Source organism: Budorcas taxicolor, chromosome 3 (genome assembly GCF_023091745.1).
Source record: "Budorcas taxicolor isolate Tak-1 chromosome 3, Takin1.1, whole genome shotgun sequence".
Taxonomy (NCBI): Eukaryota; Metazoa; Chordata; class Mammalia; order Artiodactyla; family Bovidae; genus Budorcas; species Budorcas taxicolor.
Window position 1 is genome coordinate 20,353,848 of NC_068912.1, and position 26,560 is coordinate 20,380,407.

General features: G+C 38.7%; 1 protein-coding gene across 1 annotated transcript; it reads left to right on the forward strand.

Moving 5' to 3' along the window:
• Positions 1-2,606: 2,606 nt before the first annotated feature.
• CTSS (cathepsin S) lies at positions 2,607-26,560 on the forward strand. Its single transcript, XM_052637336.1, has 8 exons — positions 2,607-2,702; positions 3,635-3,761; positions 6,845-6,967; positions 7,802-7,951; positions 9,670-9,897; positions 11,129-11,294; positions 12,578-12,680; positions 25,903-26,560. Exons 2-8 carry the CDS (start codon positions 3,636-3,638, stop codon positions 26,000-26,002), a joined length of 996 nt encoding a protein of 331 aa, XP_052493296.1. The 5' UTR covers positions 2,607-2,702; position 3,635; the 3' UTR covers positions 26,003-26,560.

Here is a 26,560-nt window from a genome sequence, read left to right on the forward strand (position 1 = left end):
TAGCACGCATGTACATAGCACATTCACTGGCATATAATTGGTGCATCCAACAAATGTTAGCTAGGACTGTTGTAACAACAAAGTGTGGAAAAAGTGCAGAGGATAATAAGCATAAATGTCCTTGAAACATGAATAAAGATAGCTGCTTTGAGTGTAAGATTTATGTATGAGAAGAGCTGCCTTAATCTGACTGCTATAATAAAATACCATAAACTGGGTGGCTTATAAATGTGTGTGTGTGTGCACTCCATCTTGTCCAACTCTTTGCAACCCCATGGGATTGTAGCCCACCAGGCTTCTCTGTCCATGGGATTTTCCAGGCAAGAATACTGGAGTGGGTTGCCATGCCCTCCTCCAGGGGATCTTCCTGACCCCGGAAATGAACCCATCTCTCCTGCATCTCCGGCATTGGCAGGCAGATTCTTTACCGCTGATCCGCTTGGGAAGCTTATAAACAACCAAAATGTATCTCCTCACAGTTCTGGAGGCTGGGAAGTCCAAGATCAAGATGCTGGCAGATTCATTGTCTGGTGAGGCTCCCTTCCTTGTTCATATATGGCTGTGAGTGAACACATGGTGAGCTGTGTCCTCCAAGATGAAAGGGGTAAGGAAGCTCTCTGGGCTGGGAGTGTTCAACATAAACCTACCATGGTTTGTCATATTAGAAAAGAGTCCATAAAAGAGCACTAATGTCATGCCAAATATAGAGATTCAGGACTCAGAAGCCATTTTGAATGTTTTCACTGACTGAAGATGGGACAATATGAGAAACATTAACTATTAAGCTGCATTGAATTGAAGCACATAAAATATGGTTAAACCCATGAATTCATAATGATACAAAAATAATTTAAAGGTTTGCAAGGTTCAGACTGTATTTGGAACTCAGAATAAACTATTTTTTTTAATGTTTAAGATAGGGAAATATAAATACTGCCATGTTTGAGAACATTAGATATAATAATGGTATTGGAATTTTATTTATTTCAGAGTCTTTATCTTTTAGAGATACACACTGATATATTTACATGTGAAATAATCTGATGTCTAGTATTTGGTTCAAAATAATCTGGGTAAGTGGGAAGGTAAATAAAGCAAGACTGGCCACATATTGATAATTGTTAAAGCAGGATAATGGTCTCATGGGGCTCACTTTACCATATCTCTGTGTTTATTTATGTCTAATTGTCCACAATAAAAGTGTTTAAAAAAAAAAAAGCTAGATGCATATAGCTGATTTTGCTGTACAGCAGAAACTAACACAACATTGTGAAGCAATTATACTCCAATAAAATTTTGTAATAAAAAAAGCTAAATGACCATAAGCATGTAAATGTCTACTACAGATAAGAATATTCAACATTGTAATGATCTTGAGTCTCCACAAATTTATAATATGTATATTGAACATATTTATGATACATATACCTTCTCTAGTGCCTCAGATGGTAAAGAGTCTACTTCCAATGCGGGAGACCCAGGTTTGATCCCTGGCTGGGGAAGATCCCCTGGAAAAGGGAATGGCAACCCACTCCAGTATTCTTGCCTGGAAAATCCCACGGACGGAAGAGCCTGGTTGGGCCCCCATCCTTGGGGTCACAAAGAGTCCACACTAACACACTCACTCCCTCATGATATATATAGTAATTCAATATAAATATCAATTTAAATAAACTGACAGAAATTTTCAGAAAGCTTGATAAACTGATTTTTAAAACTCATGTGGGAAAGTTAACAGGCACAAAACATTAAGACAACTTTGATAAAGAAGAATAAACATAAGAGTGACCCACCCTCTTAGACATCAAAACATATTCAAAGCTATTTTAATTAAAACCCTGTGTTACTGAGGGGGCAATAGGAAAGAGAACGCATTAGTGAGCTCAGAAACTGACCCATGTATAAATGGGAATTCTCATCTGGGTGAGAATTAGACAACAGTAGATCATGGATGTGGAGAAGGCGATGGCACCCCACTCCAGTACTCTTGCCTGGAAAATCCAATGGGCGGAGGAGCCCGGTAGGCTGCAGTCCATGGGGTCGTGAAGAGTTGGACATGACTGAGCAACTTCACTTTCACTTTTCACTTTCATGCATTGGAGAGGGAAATGGCAACCCACTCCAGTGTTCTTGCCTGGAGAATCCCAGGGACGGGGGAGCCTGGTGGGCTGCCGTCTATGGGGTCGCACAGAGTCAGACATGACTGAAGCGACTCAGCAGCAGATCATGGATGAGTTGTGTTGAAAAGAATAAAGCGGTTTTTCCTAGGAAATCACGGAGGAAACCAGGAGTACAGGAACTTATTCTTAATCTCTTCATAACTAAAATTTTCCATCTGAAAGTTGCTGTTTTTAGGTAAATTGAATAATCAAAATGATGAGACTTTAAAGAGTAAACTTGTACTCATGTTATTTTGCTGAGTTTGTTCTATTGATCTCTTTTACTGGGGGCTCTTTTTTGTTGGTTTACTGTACCCACTTTGTCTCCAAAACCATAGTGAGAGAGCTGGAGGTGGCACGCTTACTTAGATTTTAAATGAAACTGAAATGAAAGTTCACTTCCTCATTGTGGATGCCTCATGTGACAAGTTCCAATTTCTTTTTAAAGTCACTTTAGCTGAAGTCTCACTGCTGCCTTTGAAAACTTTGGAGAGAGCCCACCGTCAACATTCTTAGTCTGGGAGCACCTGCTTATTCTGTCACGTATGTACTGTCTGTTCTTTTTCTCCTACTTGGTCCTTAAACCTTACATTGGTGTTTTTAGCTTGCTCTGCCTGCCAGGTTTTACATCGTTTCTTTGAGGAAGTAAACAATCATTCTCGCTCAATTTACCTCTTTTTTTTTTGACTAAAAAGAATCCATTTTTGAAAAGCTTAATGTTGGCTTGAATATTTCAATCCTGAGGCTAACACATAGCTTTCTTTGGACTATAATTTGAAGATTTATATGGTTAAAAATACAGCTGTTTTGAATTAAAAAGGAGTGGAAAAGAAAGTAGAATCCAGTTTGAGGGAGTTAGTCACTGAATAATCTCTTTGTATTAAATATAGAAGTGACATTTTCAAAAGTAGTTAACGCTTCTTTTTGAAGCAGATATTTTGATTTTTAGGGATAAAAAGGTAAAATGATCCAAGGATGTGAAAGTAGTACATAGGAGTTGTCTTTTTAACTACCTCTGAAGGTTGTGGATATTTGAATAGACCAGTTAAGGAGAGCTTGTGTATTCAAAATTTACCAAGATAAACTGATTTTTCAAAGGTTTGCCTTCTTCTTAAATATTATTAATATTTTGGAACAGAGAAAAGAGGATTTCCCTTGATTAGATTTGTTGTCAAATCCTGTAAAGTCCCTGCTTCCCTCATCTCCACATCCTCCCAAATTCGGATGTAAATTTGGTTTACCAGATATCAGGAAATTTTTTGGAAATCAAAATGCTATTTAGAATTGGAAGTGGCATTTTAGACAAAGACCTGCAGTTACTCCCTGTCAGTATATAATCCAGGTTTCCTGCATGATTCTGATTTGTAACATTGTCTCTTTGAGACTCTGCGCTGCTTCTTGTTGTTGAAAAAAAAGTACAGTCACATTAGATGCAGCTAATATTGAGTCTTCCGGTGTCCTCTTTCCTTTAACAGAATGAAATGGCTGGTGTGGGCACTCCTGCTGTGCTCGTCTGCAATGGCACAAGTGCACAGAGACCCCACTCTGGATCATCACTGGGATCTCTGGAAGAAAACCTATGGGAAACAATACGAAGAAAAGGTGGATAGGCTGCCGTTTGAGCAATTTGCTTTTACTTAAGTACCCTTACATGTTCTTTAAAAAAAAAAATTTTTATTTATTTGACTGCACCAGATTTTGGGGCTTCCCAAGTGGCTCAGATGGTAAAGGATGCACCTACAAAGCAGGAAACCCGTGTTCAATCCCTGAGTTAGGAAGATCCCTTGCAGAAGGGAATGGCAACTCATTCCAGTACTCTTGCCTGGAAAATTTCATGGATAGTATAGGAGCCTGGCAGGCTACAGGCTAATGGGGTCACAAAGAGTCAGACACAACTAAATGACTGTCACCAGGCCTTACTTGCGGAATGTGAACTCTTAGCTGTGGCATATGTGATCTAGTTCTCTAAGTAGGGATCGAACTCTGCACCCCGCCCCTGCACTGGGAGCATGGAATCTTCACCACTGGACCACCAGGGAAGTCCCTCCCCTACATATTTTGACAAGCAGTGTCTTCAGTAAATGTTACACACTCATTTTCTTACCAGATTCTCTTCTTGGCCCTACAATTTCATCAGGAAACAAAAATTTCCTGTTTTTAGGGCACTTATATTCTAAAAGGAGAGACAGAAAAGAAGTAAATAAATAAGCAGATATATAATGGAGATGAGTTTGAGCAAACTCAGGGAGATAGTGAAGGACAGGGAAGCCTGGTGTGCTGCCATACATGGGATCGCACAGAGCTGGACATGACTTAGCCACTGAACAACAATATGACGCAAACAGTGGAAAAAAATAAAACAAGACCTAGGGGGTTGGAAGAGGGTCTTCAGTGAAGGCTGTGAGGGGTTGGGAGTGATTATCTTACACAAGTGACAGTATGGTCAAGGAAGGCCTCACATGGGAAGGTCCCAGGCCAAGAGGGAAAGAGTGCACGTTTGAGGAACAAAAAGACCTGACTTCAGTCCCTGGCACAGAGAAGCACTGGCAGATGTTATTTCTTGACTCTCGCTTCCCACTTTGTACTTTTGTTTTTATTTCTAAACATACTTCTTAATTGACTTTAATACTTAACCCTGGTGCTTCAAATAACTAAGTCCTAAAACTATGATGATCTAGTCACTAAGTCATATCCAGCTCTTGCGAACTGCCAGGCTCCTCTGTCCATGGGATTCTCCCGGCGAGAATCCTGGAGTGGGTTGCCATTTCCTTCTCCACCTAAAACTATAATATATGAGTTTGTAAGCAAAGATTATATATTAATTTATTTATTTGATGTGATTTTTGTATAAAAATGCCCTGAGTTGTTTTCTTAGTAGTGATGAATTTCACCCTCACCCATTCCCCTTTATGGGCAAGGGTGAAAATTACAGGCCTCTAATTTCCATGTTAACCAAAGTTAAATGTGCAGTTAGCACCACTGTCTGGTTAAATGAATGTTATCTTACTTTGTAATGATTCTAGTCCATTAGGAGGAGTGAAAGCGACTTTTGATTAGTACCCCACTATTAAAATCTCTCTCACAGTTCTCCTCTTTTTTTTTCCTTTCCTATGCTTCATTAGATTTGTCTTTATTTTATTTTTCACTCTAGTGGTTTGGAAGTGTATCTGTATATGTCTTTTACTAGGATAACAGTAAAATCTTGCTTGAAGGCAAAGGAACTGCTTAAACTTACTACCTAGACTTACTTACTACTTAGAACCAGCACTCAGGCCTTGGTTCTAACACTCAATGAAATTAGATGAAAAGAGTTGTTGCTGACTGCTCACTGGGCTATGGCTTGTTGTAAACTATGGCCTTGTGGGTGGAGGTGGGGGTCAGCGATTCTAAGAGGCACCATGTATATTGCATTCTATGTAAATTAAGCTCCTGGAGGGCAAGAAAATCAGTAGCCTGAATAAGAATTTATGCTGGATAAAATTAAGATAATAGGACCAAAGTTATTTTTTAAAGTATGAATAATGGAATGACATCTACATGAATGAAAAAGAAATTGTGAAATGTATTAGAAATCCAATTAGAAACCTCAGAAATGAAAAAATAGAGTTATTGAAATAAGAACTTAGTAAAAGAGGTAAACTCCAAACTGGAAAGAGCTGGATAGAATCAGATCTGGAAGATAGTACTGAGGTACTCACCAAGAAGGCAGCACACAAAAATAAAATGGAAAAACTATGAAAATGTGGATAAGAGAGATGAAAGAAAGTTTGAGGTGCCAAATACATCTGATGGAATGATGATGCAGAAGCAATATTTGAAGGGATACTGGTTGAGAATTTTCCAGATATGGAAAAAAGAATGTTCCTGAATCCTCTAGTCGAAAGTGCTTTCCAGTCAAAAATACTACACAGAGGAAAATAAAGAAACCCATACCCACAAACATGTAGCGAAGCTGCAAAATATCAAAGAGAAAAAGAAAATCATATAAGTTACCGAAATTAGAAACATTACAATAATTAGACTGACAATAGACCTCTAATCTACAATAATAGATACCAGAAGATAATTCAGAAATACCTTCAAATAACTGAAGAAAAACAGCTATAAATTTATAATCAGACTAAACTATTTTTCAAGAGTGAGGGTAGGGACTTCCCCGGTGGTCCAGTGGCTAAGACTCCCTGCTCCCAATGCAGGGGGCTCCGGTTCAATCCCTGGTCAGGGAACTAGATCCCACATGCCACAACTAAAGATCCCACATGCTCTAACAAAGATTCTGCAGGATTTTTTCTAAGACCTAAGACAGAGTGCAGTTAAATAAATAAATAATCAATTATATATATATTTTTTTTAAAAAGATGTTTTAAAAGGCCTATAATGATTAAGTGAGTTTAGTACTTACAAAGAATATACTTCAACAAATTGCAATTTCTAAAAAAAAAACTTTCTAGCATATTAAGGAAGTTCATTGTACATATCTAAAATGATATTAATCACCAAGAGAGCAATTAAGAGGAAGAGTTAAGATTGGTGTGCAATTTTTCCATTACACTTATTTATTCATATTCATTTATATGCATGCTCCCAGACAGATCCACATTTAATGGAATGCTTCATAATACGTATATTTTCATTATTGAACACATTTGCGCAAGATTCAGTATAATGATTTTTTTTTATTTTAGAATGAGGAAGTAGCACGGCGTCTCATCTGGGAAAAGAATCTAAAAACTGTTATGCTTCACAATCTGGAGCATTCAATGGGAATGCATTCATATGAGCTAGGCATGAACCACCTGGGAGACATGGTAGGTAAATTATAAATAATCCTACATTCATCTTTGGGTAAACTGGATTTCTGTCTCCCCAAAGGCAATTTGAAGGTAAACAACAAAGGAATGTTTTATATGTATATGAACATAAAATTAGAAAATAGAATTTAGGGACATAAGAATTTGCAGATTCCTTATTGATCTACACTGTGACCACTTTCCTTAATAAATCCCTTCTTTAGGGGAATATTTTAAACTCACAGACCACAGTTAATTTTACTTTTATTAATTCTAGAAAATATTGCCTAAAGCCTACTCACAACATTTTAGAATACGTTACCATACTTATATAAATCTAAACTGATAATGTAATATGGTCCACCTGCTTTCTTAATGGGGGAGTGTGGGTATTAATATAAAGTAACCTTTCACTAGTTGTTAGATTCTGCTCTATCTTACAAAAAATTTTCACTGTGGCCAAAATTAAGAATAATAGTACCCTTTGGAAGGGAACACCCTAAGTGGATTAAATGCAGGAATCTTTTACCGTTCTTTGTCATAAGCAAAATCAGTTTAGTCCACTTTTTAGAGAACCCTTCTTATAAAATTCTGCTTTGCTTTGAAAGAAAAATATACCTCTCTGTAACTTTTAGGTTTTTATCTTTTCCTCTTCTCCTTCCCGATGTCTGACTGGGATGCTAACGGCAAAGTGTAGGACTAAAGAGACCTGGATAATTCACCTACCAGATAGTTACCTATGTTAGTCACAACTACCACTGATTTTTCTCAGTTAAACATATTCACAGTTATAATTTTCAAGATATTGACCAGAGGATATAAGTGAAAGGACATATGTGTATATCTTTGTAGACAAGTGAAGAAGTGATATCTTCAATGAGTTCCTTGAGAGTTCCCAGCCAATGGCCAAGAAATGTCACTTACAAGTCAAGCCCTAATCAGAAATTGCCTGATTCTCTGGACTGGAGAGAGAAGGGGTGTGTTACTGAAGTGAAATACCAGGTGAGTATTATCATCTTAGGCCTCTGTACCTCAGGCAGAGGTCTCTCTTCCTTAAATACTTAGTCTAGCTGTATCATTTAGCAGTGAATCTCATAGTCCCTTAGGTTACTTTCTAAATGTGTTTGCTATTCTTATCGTCCCAACTACACTGTGACCTTCTGAAGGGCCTGGACCACACATCATACTTTTCTTATTTCCCATAGTGCTGAGAATACCAACAGTTAGAGTCATTTTTGACTAAGCGAAAAACTGTGAACTTAGCAAATAGGTCTTTAAAAAAGACTTTTAGTGTTCATACTATCCATCAACTGCACTGGACCCTCCACCAGTCAGTTACTTGAGAAATAGTATCATATGTGTGAGAAAATTTCAATCAAAAAGTTTATTCCTCCATCTCACTTAGGAATTTCAGGGTTGATAGAGAGGAAATAACTAAAGCTAAATGTGACCTGTAAATTGTACCAGTCAAGTTAGTTCTTGACTAGGCTTACATTGCTAAGATAAGAAATATGGGCTTTATAAATGTGTTCCTATATTTTTGTATTTCCTTTAATTTGCTTATAAAAAAAGCTACAAAAATCCTAAATTAATTAGGGATAACTAAGGATAAAAGGCTTTTTAGGTGGTGGTGCTGGTGGTAAAGAACCTGCCTGCCATTGCAGGAGACACAACAGACGCGGGTTCAATCCCTAGGTTGGAAAGATCCCCTGGAGATGAGCATAGCAATCCACTTCAGTATTCTTGCCTGGAGAATCCCATGGATAGAGGAGCCTTGTAGGCTCCAGTCCATAGGGTTGCAAAGAATCAGACATGACTGAAGCAACTTAGCACACAAGGATAAAACATATATATCACCTTGGAGCTCAGGATAAGGGAGAAGAATCAATGTCCTTCAAAGTTGCCCCAAGCCTGTGACCAAAGAAAAATATATAAATTAGGAAACGAATGATACTGCTAATTTCATAATTCTTTTCCATCTAGATATTTTTCTTTCAACTAGTTTTGAGTTTCTCAGTGAAATTCTCTAAAACTTTGAGAAGACCCAATAACTACCCATCTAAGTGTTCACTATAAATATTAATAATTTAATGAGCTCCTTTCTCTGAGTGCTTACATTTCAATGGGTGATGTTAGTTTAACCAAAAGCAGACTGAACTTGCTTCCTTCCAAGAGACAGCCAAGTGGAATGAGAGGAGGAGAGGGAGTGCAGTTATGATGTGGCTCAGGCCCCTGTGCACCTTTTTAAACTAAAGCAGCTTTGTGTTTTTCTATTTATGCTTCCTGGTAAAATAACTTATGATCAAAAAAATTCTACAGCTAAAAATGTCCAAAAACTGCTACATTTGGCAGGAGGAAGGGTGTTTTAGGTCAAGGGAATCATCCTAGTTCCTCTCAAAAATCCCTTTCCTGTTGGCATCTATCTCCTCTATTATGGGGTAAAAATAGCTGGTATTTGGTACATGCTCAGTAAATACTATTTCTTAACATATTTGAATATGGCAATTATTCCGTGAGGTCAGCCATTCATAAATATTTATTAAAGTTAGACCTTGTTCCGGAGAACAATCATTGCCATGGTCTAAGGGGAGGGGAAACGGTAGAGGGGGAGGTTTTCCTGAACTGATGAAAGTGCTGACATGTTGGGAGTTGCGCAGTTTGCATTATGGAAGCCATCCTTGCTAACTATGATTGCCCTTGCGACTTTGTCTCTGTTGTAGGGTGCCTGTGGGTCTTGCTGGGCTTTCAGTGCCGTGGGAGCCCTGGAAGCACAAGTGAAGCTGAAAACAGGAAAGCTGGTGTCTCTGAGTGCACAGAACCTGGTGGATTGCTCAACTGTAAAATATGGGAATAAGGGCTGCAATGGCGGCTTCATGACAGAGGCTTTCCAATATATCATTGACAACAATGGCATCGATTCAGAAGCTTCCTATCCCTACAAAGCCATGGTGTGCCTGCAAGTTAACTTTTTGTGCTGCCCCTTGACCTTATGTTATCCCTCCAACTCACTGTACTAAACTTATCACCAAGCCGAGTGCTTGAGAAGCAGTGCTGCGTGGTATGTATGTGTGTGTGTATGTGAGAGAGAGAGAAGGAGAACGAACCTCAATCAAGAATCCCTAAATTCTTAAGAGTTCTCTTTCTTATGCAGCAGCCTTCTTAATTTATCAGTGGCACAATAATTTAAAACCAGCAGGTGGAGTTCATGCTTAAAAATGAATTTTCAGCAAACCTTCCTTAAAATTCTTTGTATATCTGCCTGGTATTTAAACTTTTTTGTCCTCCAAACTCCTGTGCTCAACCTTATTCTCAGATCATCAACCACACAATTCTTCTACCTTACTAAAAAGTGAAATAATGCTTTCTTCTTCCTTCAAGTCTCACCACACGTTTTGTTAAATGATATGACAGAAAATTTAGAAAAGATAAAAATATCACTCAAACTCTCCTACCTTAACCACTATTATTTTGGTTTATTTCTTTCAAGTTCTTTTTCCTATAAGGCATTTTTAAAAACCTAGTTGTATACACAACAAACGTGAATTTGCAACTTCCCGGTTCTCACTTGAGATATGGTATTTTTAAACCAATATTTGGGCTTCCCTTGTGGCTTAGAGGTAAAGAATCTGCCTGTCAATGCAGGAGACATGGGTTCAGGAAGATCCCCTGGAGGAGGGAAAAGCAACCCACTCCAGTGTTCTTGCCTGGGAAATCCCGTGGACAGAGGAGCCTGGCCACCTACAGTCCATGGGGTCATAAAAGAGTCAGCCACGACTTAGCAACTAAACAATCAAACCAATATTTAATCTGCAGATCATCTTGCAGGCATTATACCATCAGAAAGATTTTAAAACTCTAGACTAGAGTCTTAATGTAGTGTTTCCCTAACAATCCACCTAGAATCTGAGAGACTTTACCCTGGCAACTTTTGTACACATGAAGATGTTCACAATTTAAAGCAATAGAATAGTTCTATATTTCCTCCGTTACTGGTGAAACATAGAGCTATTAGGATTTAGAAGATTTTATATTTCTTTTTAAAAAAATAAGAAAGAGCCTTAGATACTTGAAAGGATGAATGAGGAAAGAAAACATATTTGCAATCCAGATCTAGGATACTGTCAATTTATAAAGAAAGTTGAAGTTCACTTCTTTATCTGACTTATCCTTTCCCCACAGGATGGAAGGTGCCAGTATGATGTAAAAAATCGAGCTGCCACATGTTCAAGGTATATTGAACTTCCCTTCGGCAGCGAAGAGGCCTTAAAAGAAGCCGTGGCCAATAAAGGACCTGTGTCTGTTGGTATAGACGCGAGACAGTCTTCTTTCTTCCTCTACAAAAATGGTAAAAACCTAGACATATTACCCTCATGCTTTATACTGCCCTCGCACTGGAGGAAAGAATGTCCACCTTCCCTATCACTCTGCCTCTGAATGCTTAGACTAGGTTAAATGGAATCCTCCACCTCATTTCACTTCATATACGTATTTTTACACCCAGTTCTAATTAGTAAAATAAGACTTGAAAAAATTTACTAAGACTGCATGCCAGGTCCTATGCTAAATTCTTTCTGCACATTATCTCATTTAATCCCCATGTGTGCTTGTTGTTCAGTCGTGTCCGACTCTTTGCGATCCCATGAACTATAGCCTGCCAGACTCCTCTGTCCTTGGAATTTTCCAGGCCAGAATGCTGGAGTAAGGTGCCATTTCTTCCAACGGGGGAGCTTCCTGACCCAGGGATCAAAGTTATACCTCTTGCGTCTCCTGCATTGGCAGGCAGATTCTTTACCACTAGTACCACTTGGGAAGCCCCTTAATCTTTATAATAACCCTATTTACAGGTGAAAAAAAACATGTCTTAGACAGGTTAACCTACCTAAAGTCATACAGTCTGCAGGTGGTCACCTGGGATGAGAAACTGTGCTGCCTGAGTCCAGAGCCTGAGCGCCTAGCCTCCGGGTCCACTGTGGAGTGTAGGGGCAGCACAGCAGAGTACCTGGAAGCTGCCCACTAAGCACAGAACATCAGACTAAACAAACTAGAAGGTTATCATCCTGTTTTAAAGCCTCACCTTAAAGATCATTTAATTCAGTGAAGGATGAAAATGCATAAGAATTTAGGAATATCTACAAAGAAATACAATAATATAAGTTAAAAAAATATTAGGGCTCTTCCCCAGTGGTCCAATGGTTAAGAATCTTCCTTGCCATGCAGAAGATGTGGGTTTGATCACTGGTGGGGGAATTAAGATCACATATGCCATGGAGCAACTGAGCCCGTGAACCACGACTAGAGAGTCTGTGCACCCCAACAAAAGATCCCATGGGCTATGACGGGGACACGACACAGCCAAATAGATCATTTTTTTTAAGTGGAAAAAGGTGGCAGTTCATCAAAGGAGCTTTCTGAGGGAACTGTGATTAACTTGATGCCAAACTTTGTGAAACCAAAAAGCAAACAATAGAAAAGCCCAGTTGTGACAACTATAGCATTGAGAGCAAAGAACCATGAACTCTAAATAGTTTAAGCATGAGAGTATATATTCCTCACATATATCCAAAACTGGCTAATAAGATAGTGTCACATGCCACTTACTCTTTTTCTTTACTCATGTGTTATTCTCAGGTGTCTACTATGACCCCTCCTGTACTCAGAATGTGAATCACGGTGTACTAGTGGTTGGCTATGGTAACCTTAATGGGAAGGACTACTGGCTTGTGAAAAACAGGTAATGTACTCATACTTTAATGTATATTTAATTAAAATTGGTATCTGGACACAGGCACTTCTCTGTATCTTAATTTCTCCAAACTTAATATGTCCAGGGAACCCAGTACCCTCCTCACCATTTTGTTCCTTTTCAGAACTTCCCATCTCACTCAAAGGCAACACAACACAACAGAGTTACCCCGTTAGATACTATGAATTTGTCTTAGATCCTCCAGAACTAATCAAGCAAGAAGTCAAATTAATTGTATGTCATGTCTGTTCTTGATCCTGCTCCCTCTCCACTTCTTCTATTTATTGCTCTAGTTCAGAGATCTCTTGCCTGGACTATCCCCGTAGCTTTCTAGCTGGCCTCCTTTATTTAAAAACCATTTTTTTAAATTAAAAATTCTTTTGTACAATTTTTAGAAGTTACTTTCCATTTATAGTTTTTACAAACTATCAGCTATGTTCCCCAGTTGGGGTAATACATCCTTGAGTCTGCCTTACACCCACTAGTTAGTAACACCCACTCCCCCGCACCCCCACGGAAAACCACTGCTTTGTTCTCACTATCTGTGAGTCTGCTTCTTTTATGTTATACTCATTTGTTTATCGTATTTTTTAGATTACACATTTAAGTGATATCATATAGCATTTATTTTTCTCTGGCTAACTTATTTCATTCAGCATAATGTCCTCCAAGTCTACCCATGTTGCTGCAAATGATGAAATTTCAATATTTTTTATGATTAAGTAGTATTCCATTCAGAGAAGGCAATGGCACCCCACTCCAGTACTCTTGCCTGGAAAATCTCATGGATGGAGGAGCCTCGTGGGCTAGTCCATGGGGTTGAAGAGTCGGACACGACTGAGCGACTTCACTTTCACTTTTTACTTTCATGCATTGGAGAAGGAAATGGCAACCCACTCCAGTGTTCTTGCCTGGAGAATCCCAGGGACAGAGGAGCCTGGTGGGCTGCCGTCTATGGGATCACACAGAGTCGGACACGACTGACGTGACTTAGCAGCAGCAGCAGCAGCAGTATTCCATTATACATATATTCTTGATTGCTGAGCTGCTTCAGTCATGTCCCCCTCTTTGAGACCCTATGGACTGTAGCCTGCCCAGCTTCTCTGTCCATGGGATTCTCCAGGCAAGAAAACTGGAGTGGGTTACCATTTCCTCCTCCAAGGGATCTTTCCAACCCATGGATCAAACCCACATCTCTTTGGTCTCCTGCATTGGCGAGACAGGTTATTTACTATTAGCACCACATGGGAATCATCTGTTGATGGGCATTTAGGTGGTTTCCATGTCTTGGCAACTGAAAATATGCTATGAATATTGGGGTGCATGTATCTTTTTGAATTAGTTTTTGCTTTTTCAGGATTTATACCCAGGTCTCCTTTACTCTTAAATCTGTCCCATATACTACTTTCAATCTGGTTTGTCTAGACTATAAGTTTAGAATTTTATCTCTTAGAACCAGTGTGAGATGAGTGTTCCTGAGTAGAAAAGACAAGTCACCTCTGTTTGGTCCCTACCTGTCTGTCAGCCTCAGTTCCTGGCAGTTTGTCTCACACTTTTCATTCTAGATTATTGAAACATACACAGTTACAGTTCCTATTCATATCATTTTATCTTCAATATCTTCGCATCTTGCTTGTTTTGGTCCCTCTGCCTGCAATATCCCTTTCCCTCACTTGGTTTATTCCTTCTTTTCCTTCAAAACCAGCTTAGTCATTATCTATACCGGGAAGTTTTCCCTAAATCCTTGGGCAGGGCAAAATGTCTTTTTTTTTTTTTTCTATGCAAATAAACTGTCCTTTGCATTCTAGAGTATTTTACACAATATATTTAAATTGTTCATTCACCTAACTATCACCCAAGTATTCTATGTATGCCTCTGGGGCAGAGATTATGTTGTGTCTTTGAATTCTTAGCACAGTATGTGGCACCCAACAGCCCCTCAATACATGCATTAGCAGTCTTCTCCAACACTACAGTTCAAAAGCATCAATTCTTTAGCTCTCAGCTTTCTTTATGGTCCAACTCTCACATCCATACATGACTAGTGGAAAAACCATGGCTTTGACTAGACACATCTTTGTTGGCAAAGTAATATCTCTGCTTTTTAATATGCTATCTAAGTTTGTCATAGCTTTTCTTTCAAGGAGTAAGTGTTTTTTAATTTCATGGCTTCAGTCACCATCTGCACTGATTTTGGAGCCCCCCAAAATAAAGTCTGACACTGTTTCCATTGTTTCCCCATCTATTTGCCATGAAGTAATGGGACCAGATGCCATTATCTTAGTTTTTTGAATGTTGAGTTTTAAGCCAGATTTTTCACTCTCCTCTTTCACTTTCATCAAGAGGCTCTTTAGTTCCTCTTCACTTTCTGCCATAAGGGTGGTGTCATCTGCATATCTGAGGTTATTGATATTTCTCCAGGCAATCGTGATTCCAACTTGTGCTTCATCCAGCCCAGCATTTTGCATGATGTACTCTGCATTTAAGTTAAATAATTCAACCCCTAGCAGCCCTCAGATGTTTACGGAAAATACACAGTCTACAAATCATAAATAAACAAAAAGGTACTTTTCTACCTTTTCCACCTTGTGGCTCACAAGGAATACGGTAGTCTTTGCATAGCCCTTTGGGAACTAGTTGAAGTGATTAATATCTTGGTTCATTTAAAACCTATTCACAGCACTAATCAGCTTGGGTCCAAACCAGTGATAGCTTTTTTAAATGGAGCAATACTTTCACTTCTATATATCTTATTTACTCCCTACAGTAGGTATGCTAAATTCTCTTCTCTACTGAAGTTTCTTCTTGAAGATCATACATCTTTTATTAGAGTTTTAATTCAAAACCTCTTCTCAGCACTTGCTAATTTAATAAGCATTTACTAGGCATCTTACAATGGGATAGATAGTATCTAGGCCATGGAAATACAAAAATTCGTAAGAAGTTATCCTATTCTGTAAGGGCTCACAGCCCACTCGAGAATTAGAACAACAAAATACAATACATCATGATATGATATGTCTAGATTTTAGAATAAACTCAAGGGAAAATTATTCTCTATTTTTAGTAATACATTACCATCTTCAGATTATCAAAGCCTTGGTATCATCTTGTGCTCTTCCTTCTCTCCCTAAACCCACACAGCCCTGTCCTTCAGGCCTCTGATCACACTTTATATGGATGGGTTTTCTCTTTTCCTTTGCTAATGACATTATCTAATTCAGATTCAATTCACTCAGCTGTGGAAATTTCTTCTTAAAATATGTATCATCCAAACCTATGGTAAAAATTATAAATAGTCCACCATTTTCATCAAAATAAAGCCTAAACTTCTGGCCAGTCATTCAAGGGTCTCCACTAAGTGACTTCAAACATAGCCTTCTAGACGTTTCTTCCACTATATTTTCATGTACCCATACTCACATTCTGGCCACAGTGAACCACTTTCTCATCATTCCCTAAATGCAGAGACACTTAGCTATTTCTAATTTGTTACTTATGCCATTTCATCTTTCTGAAATGCCCTTAAAGCCCATTGCTGCCTATAGACACCCCACTGTCTGTGGTCAAATGGGCACCCTCATACATTCTGGTGGAAGGATTGTAAAATTTTTACAATTCTTCTTGAAAGCAATTTGATAATATGAATCAAGAACTTTCTAACTGTTCATATTCGTCATCCAATTATTTCCATTTCTTGGAATGTATATGAAGAAAATAATCCTGAATTTGGGGAAAACTTCATACCTGATTTATGTAAATGTAGCATTTTTTTCTTTAATAGTTAAAACTAGTAAGCAACCAGAAATACCTAAAAATAGGTAGTATTAAATAAATTATGATATAATCAGCCCATGTATTAGAAATTAGAAATCATTATCAGTAACTGAATAAAATAATTGGAATATATGTTTAAATGGAAAAATATATATAAATATAATATTTATATTCAGTATAAGTATTAAGTTTATAGCTCATTTCTCTGATATATATTATATTAAAGGACCAGAAAGAATTATACCAAATGTTAATGAGGACTGGGGACTTCCCTGGCAGTCCAGTGAGTTAAGACCCCATGCTCCCCTACAGGGGATGCTGGTTCCAACCCTGGTCAGGGAACTAAGATCCTATATGCCATGCACGGCTAAGGAAAAAACTGGGATCCCAAATGCCTTGTGGCACAGCAAATGTTCAGTTCAGTTCAGTCGCTCAGTGGTGTCCGACTCTTTGCAACCCCATGAATTGCAGCACGCCAGGCCTCCCTGTTCATCACCAACTCCCAGAGTTGATCCAGACTCACGTCCATCGAGTCCGTGATGCCGTCCAGCCATCTCATCCTCGGTCGTCCCCTTCTCCTCCTGCCCCCAATCCCTCCCAGCATCACAGTCTTTTCCAGTGAGTCAACTGTTCGCATGAGGTGGCCAAAGTACTGGAGTTTCAGCTTTAGCATCATTCCTTCCAAAGAAATCCCAGGGTTGATCTCCTTCAGAATGGACTGGTTGGATCTCCTTGCAGTCCAAGGCACTCTCAAGAGTCTTCTCCAACACCACAGTTCCAAAGCATCAATTCTTCGGCCCTCAGCCTTCTTCACAGTCCAAGTCTCACATCCATACATGACCACAAGAAAAACCATAGCCTTGACTAGATGGACCTTAGTTGGCAAAGTAATGTCTCTGCTTTTGAGTATACTATCTAGGTTGGTCATAACTTTTCTTCCAAGGAGTAAATTGTAGCTTCTATTATAGCTATTTCTAAAAATCATGCTCTGTTCACTAAAATATAAACTCCTCAGTGGTAGAATAGTCTCTTGCTCCTGTTTATATCTTCATTTCATACATTGATTCAACAAACATATATTGAGCACCTACCATGCACCAAGTATAGTGTTAGACAATGAAAAATACAGCCTTTCTCTATCATCCTTCAAGATTGTTTTTTTGGCGGGGGCGGTGCTTCCCTGATAGTTCAGTTGGTAAAGAATCCCCCTGCAATTCAGGAGACATCAGTCCGATTCCTGGGTTGGGAAGAGTCCCCTGGAGAAGAGAAAGGCTACCCACTCCAGTATTCTGGTCTGGAAAATTCCGTGGACTCTAGAGTCAATGGGGTTGCAAAGAGTCAGACATGACTGAGCAACTTTAAAAAATTTTTAAAAAAATCCCTCAAGATACTCATGCTCTAAAACGTAGAGTCAAGGAAACAGGCAGATACAGGTGACCATCCCAATAGAATGTAATAAATGCTAAGATGGGGGTATGCGTCCATTGCAGTGGAAGCACAGAAGGGTTCCTGGCCTAGCCTGAGGAGTCTGGGAAGGCCTTTTAGCCAGATTATTTGACTGAATCTTGAAGGAGGAGAAAGAAATAGCCAGACGAAGAAGGGTAATCAGAACAGAGGAAGGTAAATGTGCCAAAGTCCAAAACTGAGAGAAAGTAAATGAGTTGAGAACACTGCAGCCTGTTAGAAAGAGATGTGAGATAGGAAGGGAAAAAGTTATGAACAACCACAACAATTGCTGGCCCAACAAAGACAGCTTGGACATAATCATGAATTACAGGCTCCACAGAGGTTTACTCAAACAAAGCCCTCTTAATATTATCAAACTTGTTCTTAATGCTCTCCTGAAAGGTTAGATTCTATGTGATTTCCAATGATACCAAGTTAACCTTCAGTAGAAGAATGTGGAGGTCTTCCTCTAATTGGCCTCTTCTTTTTTTTATTTTCCTGTTGTTTCTACTTAATCTTTTTGGTATGTATATAACACTGTTCTATGTTCCTGAATTTTTCTCCCTTTCTGGATATAAGTATTTAGCTCCTTTTTATAATACAGTATAGCATAATAAATAAAAGCATTAACTTTGAAGTCAGGGAGACCTTACTTAGAATTTACTGTCTGTGTGACCTTAGGCAAGTTATTTAACATCTTATTTAATATCTTGAATAAATTTCAGTTTTCCCATTTGTAAAATGGGACTAATAGTCTCAAGATTACTATAAGGATTAAACAAGGTTATGTAAAACATTTATCACATAGTATCTGGCACAGATCATGTATAATAAATCATAGTTATTATTTTTTATTATTCCTCCTTTAAATTCCTATTAAGAGAATATGATCTGATATAGAAAACTATGCCCTCAGCAATATCCCAATGTAAATGCAGTTATAAGTTTTACAGAATGTTTTCATAATGTCTAGCAATATATGTAAATGACTTAATACCAAAATATACTTGAGTAAAAATTATTTTATGGGAGCCAAAATAATGTAAAATACCTGATTATAAACCCTCTGATGGTTTGACTGAATCCAGGAATAAAGCTAGAGCGTATAAGTGAAGAATGATTAACTACATATTTCTCCAGGGACATCTCCCTAAATATTAGGCACTAGAGATTTTTGAGGTTAAACTACCTAAGAAGATCCTTAGTTATTTGGATAGTCTATGTTGCCAATGATGGGCAGATCTATAAATTTAGAAAGCTAGCTGAACTAGAGATACAACTGCTATGGACTTAGAAAAACTTAGGAGCCTGACAAGGACACATTGGTCAGACTGCCCTCAAGATGGACCAAGATTGTCTTTGCAGAAAAAAGGGAGGAGTTTTATTTAATATGCAGATCAATGAGAAATGGAGGCTCCACAGTTATTGGGCATAAGACAACTTTGACCTGAGGAAAAAGTTAAAGGTATTAACTATGTACCCAATAGATCTTTAAACACACATGTATTCACATACACACAGTCATGTAAACATACACACCAAAAACTAAGTACCCAGGATGCCTTGAAGCAATACCTGGTGACCTCTCTAAGATAAACAGTTGTGAAATAGATGGGCTTCTAGGTAATGCAGTAAGTTGATGGAGTAGGTTGGGAGTGGGTACAGAAATGACTCCTCTTTATCCTTCCTGCTAAGTCACTTCAGTCATGTCTGACTCTGTGTGACCCCATAGACGGCAGCCCACCAGGATCCCCCATCCCTGGGATTCTCCAGGCAAGAACACTGGAGTGGGTTGCCATTTCTTTCTCCAATGCATGAAAGTGAAAAGTGAAAGGGAAGTCACTCAGTTGTGTCCAACTCTTCACGACACCATGGACCGCAGCCTACCAGGCTCCTCTGTCCATGGGGTTTTCCAGGCAAGAGTACTGGAGTGGGGTGCCATCGCCTTCTCCGTCTTTATTTTTAAGTTATTAAAATGTAAGCTAGGAAAAAGGAATACTCCATTTTCCGTCACTGAAAACTTGTCTGATCTTTCAAGAGATCCTGACTTTCAGTGTAGAGTTAGGGTACAGGTTTTACATGAAACATTATAAGAATCTATATTAAATTCATACATACTGCCTCTTCTCAATGGAATCAAAGGCTGAAATAAGATCTAAAAGGAAAAAAGTTACAACCTAGTGATTTTTCTCAGAAATTTCTATATAAAGAGATTAAGAATATGCTTATTGATTTATAACTCAAGACAGGTATTTATTACACCATTTCACTGAAATCACTCTTGCCCAGATTGCCACTCACCTCCATCTTGCCTCATTAAACACTTTTCAAGTCTCATCTTACCTGCCCTTTTAATGTTTGATGTATAATTTCTCTCTCTGTTCTGAAACTCTTTATTTAACTTCTAGAGGACCGCATTCTTCTGGCTTTCCTCCTCCTCTGCTTCACAGTCTCTTGAGTTCCTTAGTTCCTTTTTTTACTTCTTACTTCTAAACATTAGACCTCAGTTCCCTATCTCTCTCAGCTCACTCCTCAGATGATCTCATTTAGTCTCATGGTTTTAAACATCATGTATGTGCTGAGGACTCTTACCTTTATAACTTGAGTGTTAGACTCCGTGTCCAACTGTCTACCATTTGACCTCTTCACCTGTGCGTCTCTGCTGCTGCTGCTGCTGCTATGTCGCTTCAGTCGTGTCTGACTCTGTGTGACCCCATAGACGGCAGCCCGCCAGGCTCCCCCATCCCTGGGATTCTCCAGGCAAGAACACTGGAGTGTCTCTAGGCCTCTTTAATTTAACATGTTCAAAATAGAACTCTTGACTCTCTGCTACTGCCCCAATTTCCTCCATCTTGGTAAATGCCAACAGCATTTACTCCAGGCCAAAACATTAGAGCCATCTTTTCTTTCTTCATATGATATCCTACATCTAATCTATCAGCAAATCCTGTCATTTCTACCATCACTAAATTACCCCAAATCGTATTACGTCTCAATACCTCTACTGTTACCACTCTAGTTCAAGCCACTGTGCATCTCTCTTGGTCTACTGCAATAATCTCCCAACTGATAGTCACTTTCCCTCTCCTTTGCCTATAGTCAATCCTCTACATAGTAGCCAGAATGATCTTTTTTAAATCAAAAAAACAAATTTTATTACTCTTCTACGCTAACCCCTCTCATGGCTTCCTCTACACTCAGAATAAAACCCATGATAAGTAAAGCATGACATTATCTGGACTCAACCTGCCTCTCCAACCACCTCTCCAAATCCTTTCTCCTCTCTCACTCAGCTTTGGGTACATTAGACTTATTGCTGTTTCTCAGACATAACAAGATTATCCCCAGCTCTTTCCCCAGGTCTTTGCATCACTTGTACCTTCACTTTTCTTAGGTCTTTGCTCAAATATTTCCTCAGATAAGCATCCTCTGACTATATTATCTAAAATGTAGCCCTGGGGAATTCCACGGCAGCCCAGTTGTTAGGACTCGGTGCTTTCACTACTTGCCCACGTTTGATACCTGGCCAGGGAACTAAAGTCCTACAAGCTATGTGGCACAGCCAAAGAATAAAATAAAATATAGCCCTGACTCCCAACACTTTGCATCCCCTTACCATTTATTTTTCTTTATACTGAAAGAAGGTGACAGTTTTAGTCGCTCAGTCATGTCCAACTCTTTGGAACCCTATGGACTGTAGCCCACCAGGCTTCTCTGTTGATGGAATTCTCTAGGCAAGAATACTGGAGTAGGTAGCCATTCCCTTCTCCAGGTTCTTTTTGGTACTTATATCATATTACATATTTCTTTGATTATTGTATGTTTCCCCTGTAGAATGTATATAGGCTTTAAAAAGACTTTGTCTACCTTGTTTACCTCCATAATCCTAATGCCTAGAGTAGTGTCTGGCACAGCCTAGAAAGTTCAAAGCTGTAATTTGTCAGAAAGGAAATCAGCATGTATTTTAGAAGGAATTTCTGATAAGTTAGTGTCTATAGTATGGAGGGAGAAAGTAGAGGGACCAAACACCCTATTTTGTTACCAAGACGTTTTCCAGGCCACAAGACTTTGTGATTTTGTAAAATGCTATTTCTTTATTATTACTTATTTACTTTATTTTTGGCTCTGCTGGGTCTTCATTGCTTTACACGGGCTCTCTCTACTTGCAGTGAGCGGGGGCTGCTCTTCCTTGCGGTGGGCAGGGTTCTCACTGCAGTGGCTTCACGTGTGGAGCACAGCCTCTAGGGCACCTGAGGTTCAGTAGTTGCAGCACACAGGCTTAGCTGCTCTGCAGCATGTGGAATATTCCAAGACTAGGGATCAAACCCATGTCCCCTGCATTGGTCAGTGGATTCTTATCCACTGCACCACCAGGGAAGCCCATAGGATTTTATTTTTAAAGCCAGGACAATCCTAGGCAATATGGAACTGTTACTCACCCTAGGAAAAGCACTACATATTTTTGAAGGGGTTGGATTCCCCTTTGAGTCCAATCAGATGGACTTATACTTGGATAAAAACAAAAACAGCCATCTCTACTTGTCGAGCATTTACTACAGACACTGTGCAAGCACTTTAAATACATTTTCTCATTTAATTTCTAAGGTAATCTATAATATAGGCATTTTATCCCCTTAACACAGGATAGGAAGCTCCTGATACTGGGAGAATTAAGAAACTTGCCCAAAGTTGAACAGTTTGAGTGAAAGGTCTATAGAATTAATAAAAGTAAACAACTTGGTAAGGACTGAAATGAACATTTGGAACTGATCTTGCACAATTCTGAAGACAAAAATTTGTCCTCAAATATTTATCTAGCTTGAGGTTTTTAATCAGTTGTATTTTTAAAAACAGAGTTAGCAGTACTCAGCCAAAAAGAGATCTGGGATGTTCTACAAAGTTGGGCCAGTTGACCTTCTCTGGGACTGGGGCTGAATTGAATTGGATATTGAATGGGATCAGGGACTGATCAATCTCACTGACTAAGTTCATATTACTAGTCATAAGAGCCTCCACTCAACTTTCATTACCAGAACTTAAGTCTAAATTCAGTTTATCTAAAATTTTTACCTATTTTTTAGGCAGTAAAAAGATCCTGGATGTTCTGGTTTGAATTCCATTCCCTTATACTACCTCACTCACAGGAAGAATGTAGAGAAAAGGATAGTTTAAAAGTTAGTATAGGCTTTGGCATAAAAGCCTAGATTTGAACCCTTGCTTTGCAATTAACCACTTGCATGACTTTGGGCAAGCCACTTTACCTCTGCCTGTTTTTTTCTTTAGTAAAAAGAAGATAATATACCTACCTCATAGGATGATGATTAAATGAGATAATATATGTTAAGCTACTTAGCACAGAGTAAGTGCTCAATAAGTGGTGGCTATTGATACTAATAATAGCTTAGCCAGAGTTTATTATTGCTTTTGCTTTTCAAACTGGATACTGAAAACCTGCATCCATTGATGAGAGGTGACAGTGGAGTTTGGATTTTATTCTCAAGGTATTAGGGAGGCATTCAAGAATTTTAAACGGGAATGGCAATAAATGAAAGAAATCAAAAAAGGAGCCCAGTGAGTTCTCTGGAGGTCCAGTGGTTAGAACTTGGTGTTTTCACTGCAGGGCCCTGGCTGAATCCCTGACCAGAGAACTGAGATCCTCCAAGACATGTGTATGACGTGGGTGCTCAGTCGCTCAGACATGTCCGACTTTCTGGGATCCTTTGGACTGTAGCCCTCCAGGCTCCTCTTTCCATGGGATTTCACAGGCAAGAATACTGGAGTGGGTTGCCATTTCCTTCTCCAGGGGATATTCCTGACCCAGGGGTCAAACCTGTGTCTCCTGCATCTGCTGCTTTGGCAGGCAGATTCTTTACCACTGAGCCACCAGAGAAGCCTGTGGTGAGGCAAAAAAAAAAAAAAAATGCCCATAAGAGAGTTTAAGAAAGAGTGATCAGAGAGAGAAGAGAAAATCAGGATACAGTAGTATTTTAAAGCCAAGAGGGAAGTGAGGTGAGAGTAGTGAAAGTGAAAATCACAGTTGTGTCCTACTCTTTGTGACCCCATAGACCATACAGTCCATGGAATTCTCCAGGCCAGAACAGTGGAGTGGGTAGCCTTTCCCTTCTCCAGGGGGGTCTTCCCAACCCAGGAATTGAACCCAGGTCTCCTGCATTGCAGGCAGATTCTGTACCAGCTGAGCCACAAGGGAAGCCTGAGATGAGAGTAGATAACTGTGTTAAATGGTACGAGAGAAAGAGAGAAATAACACCTGAAGATCGTCTAGTGAATGGCTGATACATAGAACATTTAAGGCCTATTGAAGAACAGCTACTTTAAATTTTGCCACTTGTCTTCTTCCAATAAGCCAGCATGTCTTAGTTTCTCCACTGCAGGCAAAAACACAACCTTCCTTTGAGTACTGAGCAAAAATTTGCAACAACTTCCCTTTGCCTAGGGAGTTAAGCAAGTTCCTCAGTCTGCTGTTCTATGCTCTGTATAACTTGGCCCCATACCAACCTTCTATCTTCTTTTCCCACTGGTTTCCTAAGGATGTTTAATTTTCCTTTCAACTGAATTCCTTGCTGCTCTTCAAATAAAATCACAGTATTCTAAGCTTTTATTTGTATGCTAGTTATAGCACAGTTCATACAGAGTATGAATTTTGCCTTATATTATAATTATCTGTATAATTATAATTATATAATTATAAAATCTCAGAATAATAAAGAACCTCACAAGTCATTTCTCTTGCAAGGATTTTGTCAATTTTTTTACTAGTATGTGAAAAAGGGAGAAAAAAATATTTTGGTGAATCTTTCATATATCTAAATTTATTTGATTCAAAGGACTATCCTTAGAGATCATGTCCCCTCAAGTTTTGTTTTTGGTGTTAAAATTTCCTTTCTTTTACAATATGATGGTGATAATAAAGAGTTTTTCTTTTTAATGTCTGCTGCTGCTGCTGCTGCTGCTAAGTCGCTTCAGTCGTGTCTGACTCTGTGCGACCCCATAGATGGAAGCCCACCAGGCTCCCCCGTCCCCGAGATTCTCTAGGCAAGAACACTGGAGTGGGTTGCTGTTTCCTTCTCCAATGCATGAAAGTGAGAAGTGAAAAGTGAAAGTGAAGTCGCTCAGTCGTGTCCAACTCTTAGCAACCCCATGGACTGCAGCCCACCAGGCTCCTCCATCCATGGGATTTTCCAGGCAAGAGTATTGGAGTGGGGTGCCATTGCCTTCTCCTTTTAATGTCTAGTACTTGCTAATTTAAAAACTGGTAACTTTATGTCAATCTGCAAAAGTTTTTGAAATTCTTAAAGTCCGTGAAATGTTAAAGTCATGAACCACTGATCTCCTCTAACCCTTATCTGACCCAGAAATTCCCTCTCTAGCAACATCTCTAACAAGTTATGTAAACCTCTGATTGAACGCTTCCAGTGCCAGGGAGCTCATCTCCTCCCAAGGTAGCATATTCCATTTTTTTTTACAGATTTAACTGTAAACAAGTCTGAGCTCCACTTCAAAAAGGTGTTTGAGAGCTACTCTTTTAGAAAACTCCTGTCCTATGCCTTTTCCCTAGTGATCTCTCAAAATATTTCTGCATGACACTCTGAAGAAATTGAAGTTTGATAGGAAGTCAGCGACTTTGATCCTGTTATACAAAAATACTTCAAGATGGGGCCTTGGAAAATATAATAAAACTCATTCTATGCAGAAGCAGGAGGATTTATAGGTTTGTAATGAAACATATTATTTTCCTAGGTATTAAATTAGGTACTAATCTGTTCAATATAGCAATAAAACCTATCAAACCATCCTTTGAAAATTGCCTGAAAGCACTGGGGAAATTATTATATATTATGCTGTTCTAATTTTGCTTTATAGATTCTCTTATATAATCACTTTAGGAGAAAAGCAATCTAAGATTGAAAATTGATAATGCGATTTGTTTATATTCATTTGTAATTTTGTGTTACTTCTTTTTCTAAAGCTGGGGCCTCAACTTTGGTGACCAAGGATATATACGGATGGCAAGAAATAGTGGAAATCACTGTGGGATTGCTAATTTTCCTTCTTACCCAGAAATCTAGAGGACCTCTTTGTTTTATAACAATTCAAGAAAAAAGAACCACTTTCTCACAATTTAATTTTACCTGCTGTAACAGTAGAAATAAGTGTGATATGATCAATATATATTTACTGTACTAACAGAAAATATAGCTTGATTCATCTACTTTTTTTAGCTTTGCAGATCTTGGGGAAAAGTTTGCTAAGTAAATTAATAATGTATAATAGATATAATTGTATGAACGTTAGTCAACTGAGACAATCTGTCGTGTTTATCACTCTCTTCTTTGTCCTTTTAAGTTCCCTAATATGCTGTTGAAACTTGATGGCATATAGATGCTTAATAAATATATATCTTTTCAACTCTGTATCATTACCACATACCATTCTCTTTTATTCTTAAGTAACTATTATAATCTGTTATAAGAATATGAATTGTATGCTGGTGATGTGCTATGGCAACTTTATGGAAGAAACTATTAGATTATTAATGTCCTGAGATTGTATCTTTGCACATAAAAGGATTCAGTAAATATTTTAAAATCAGCAATGTCAAAGAAGACAAATGATAATGAGACAAT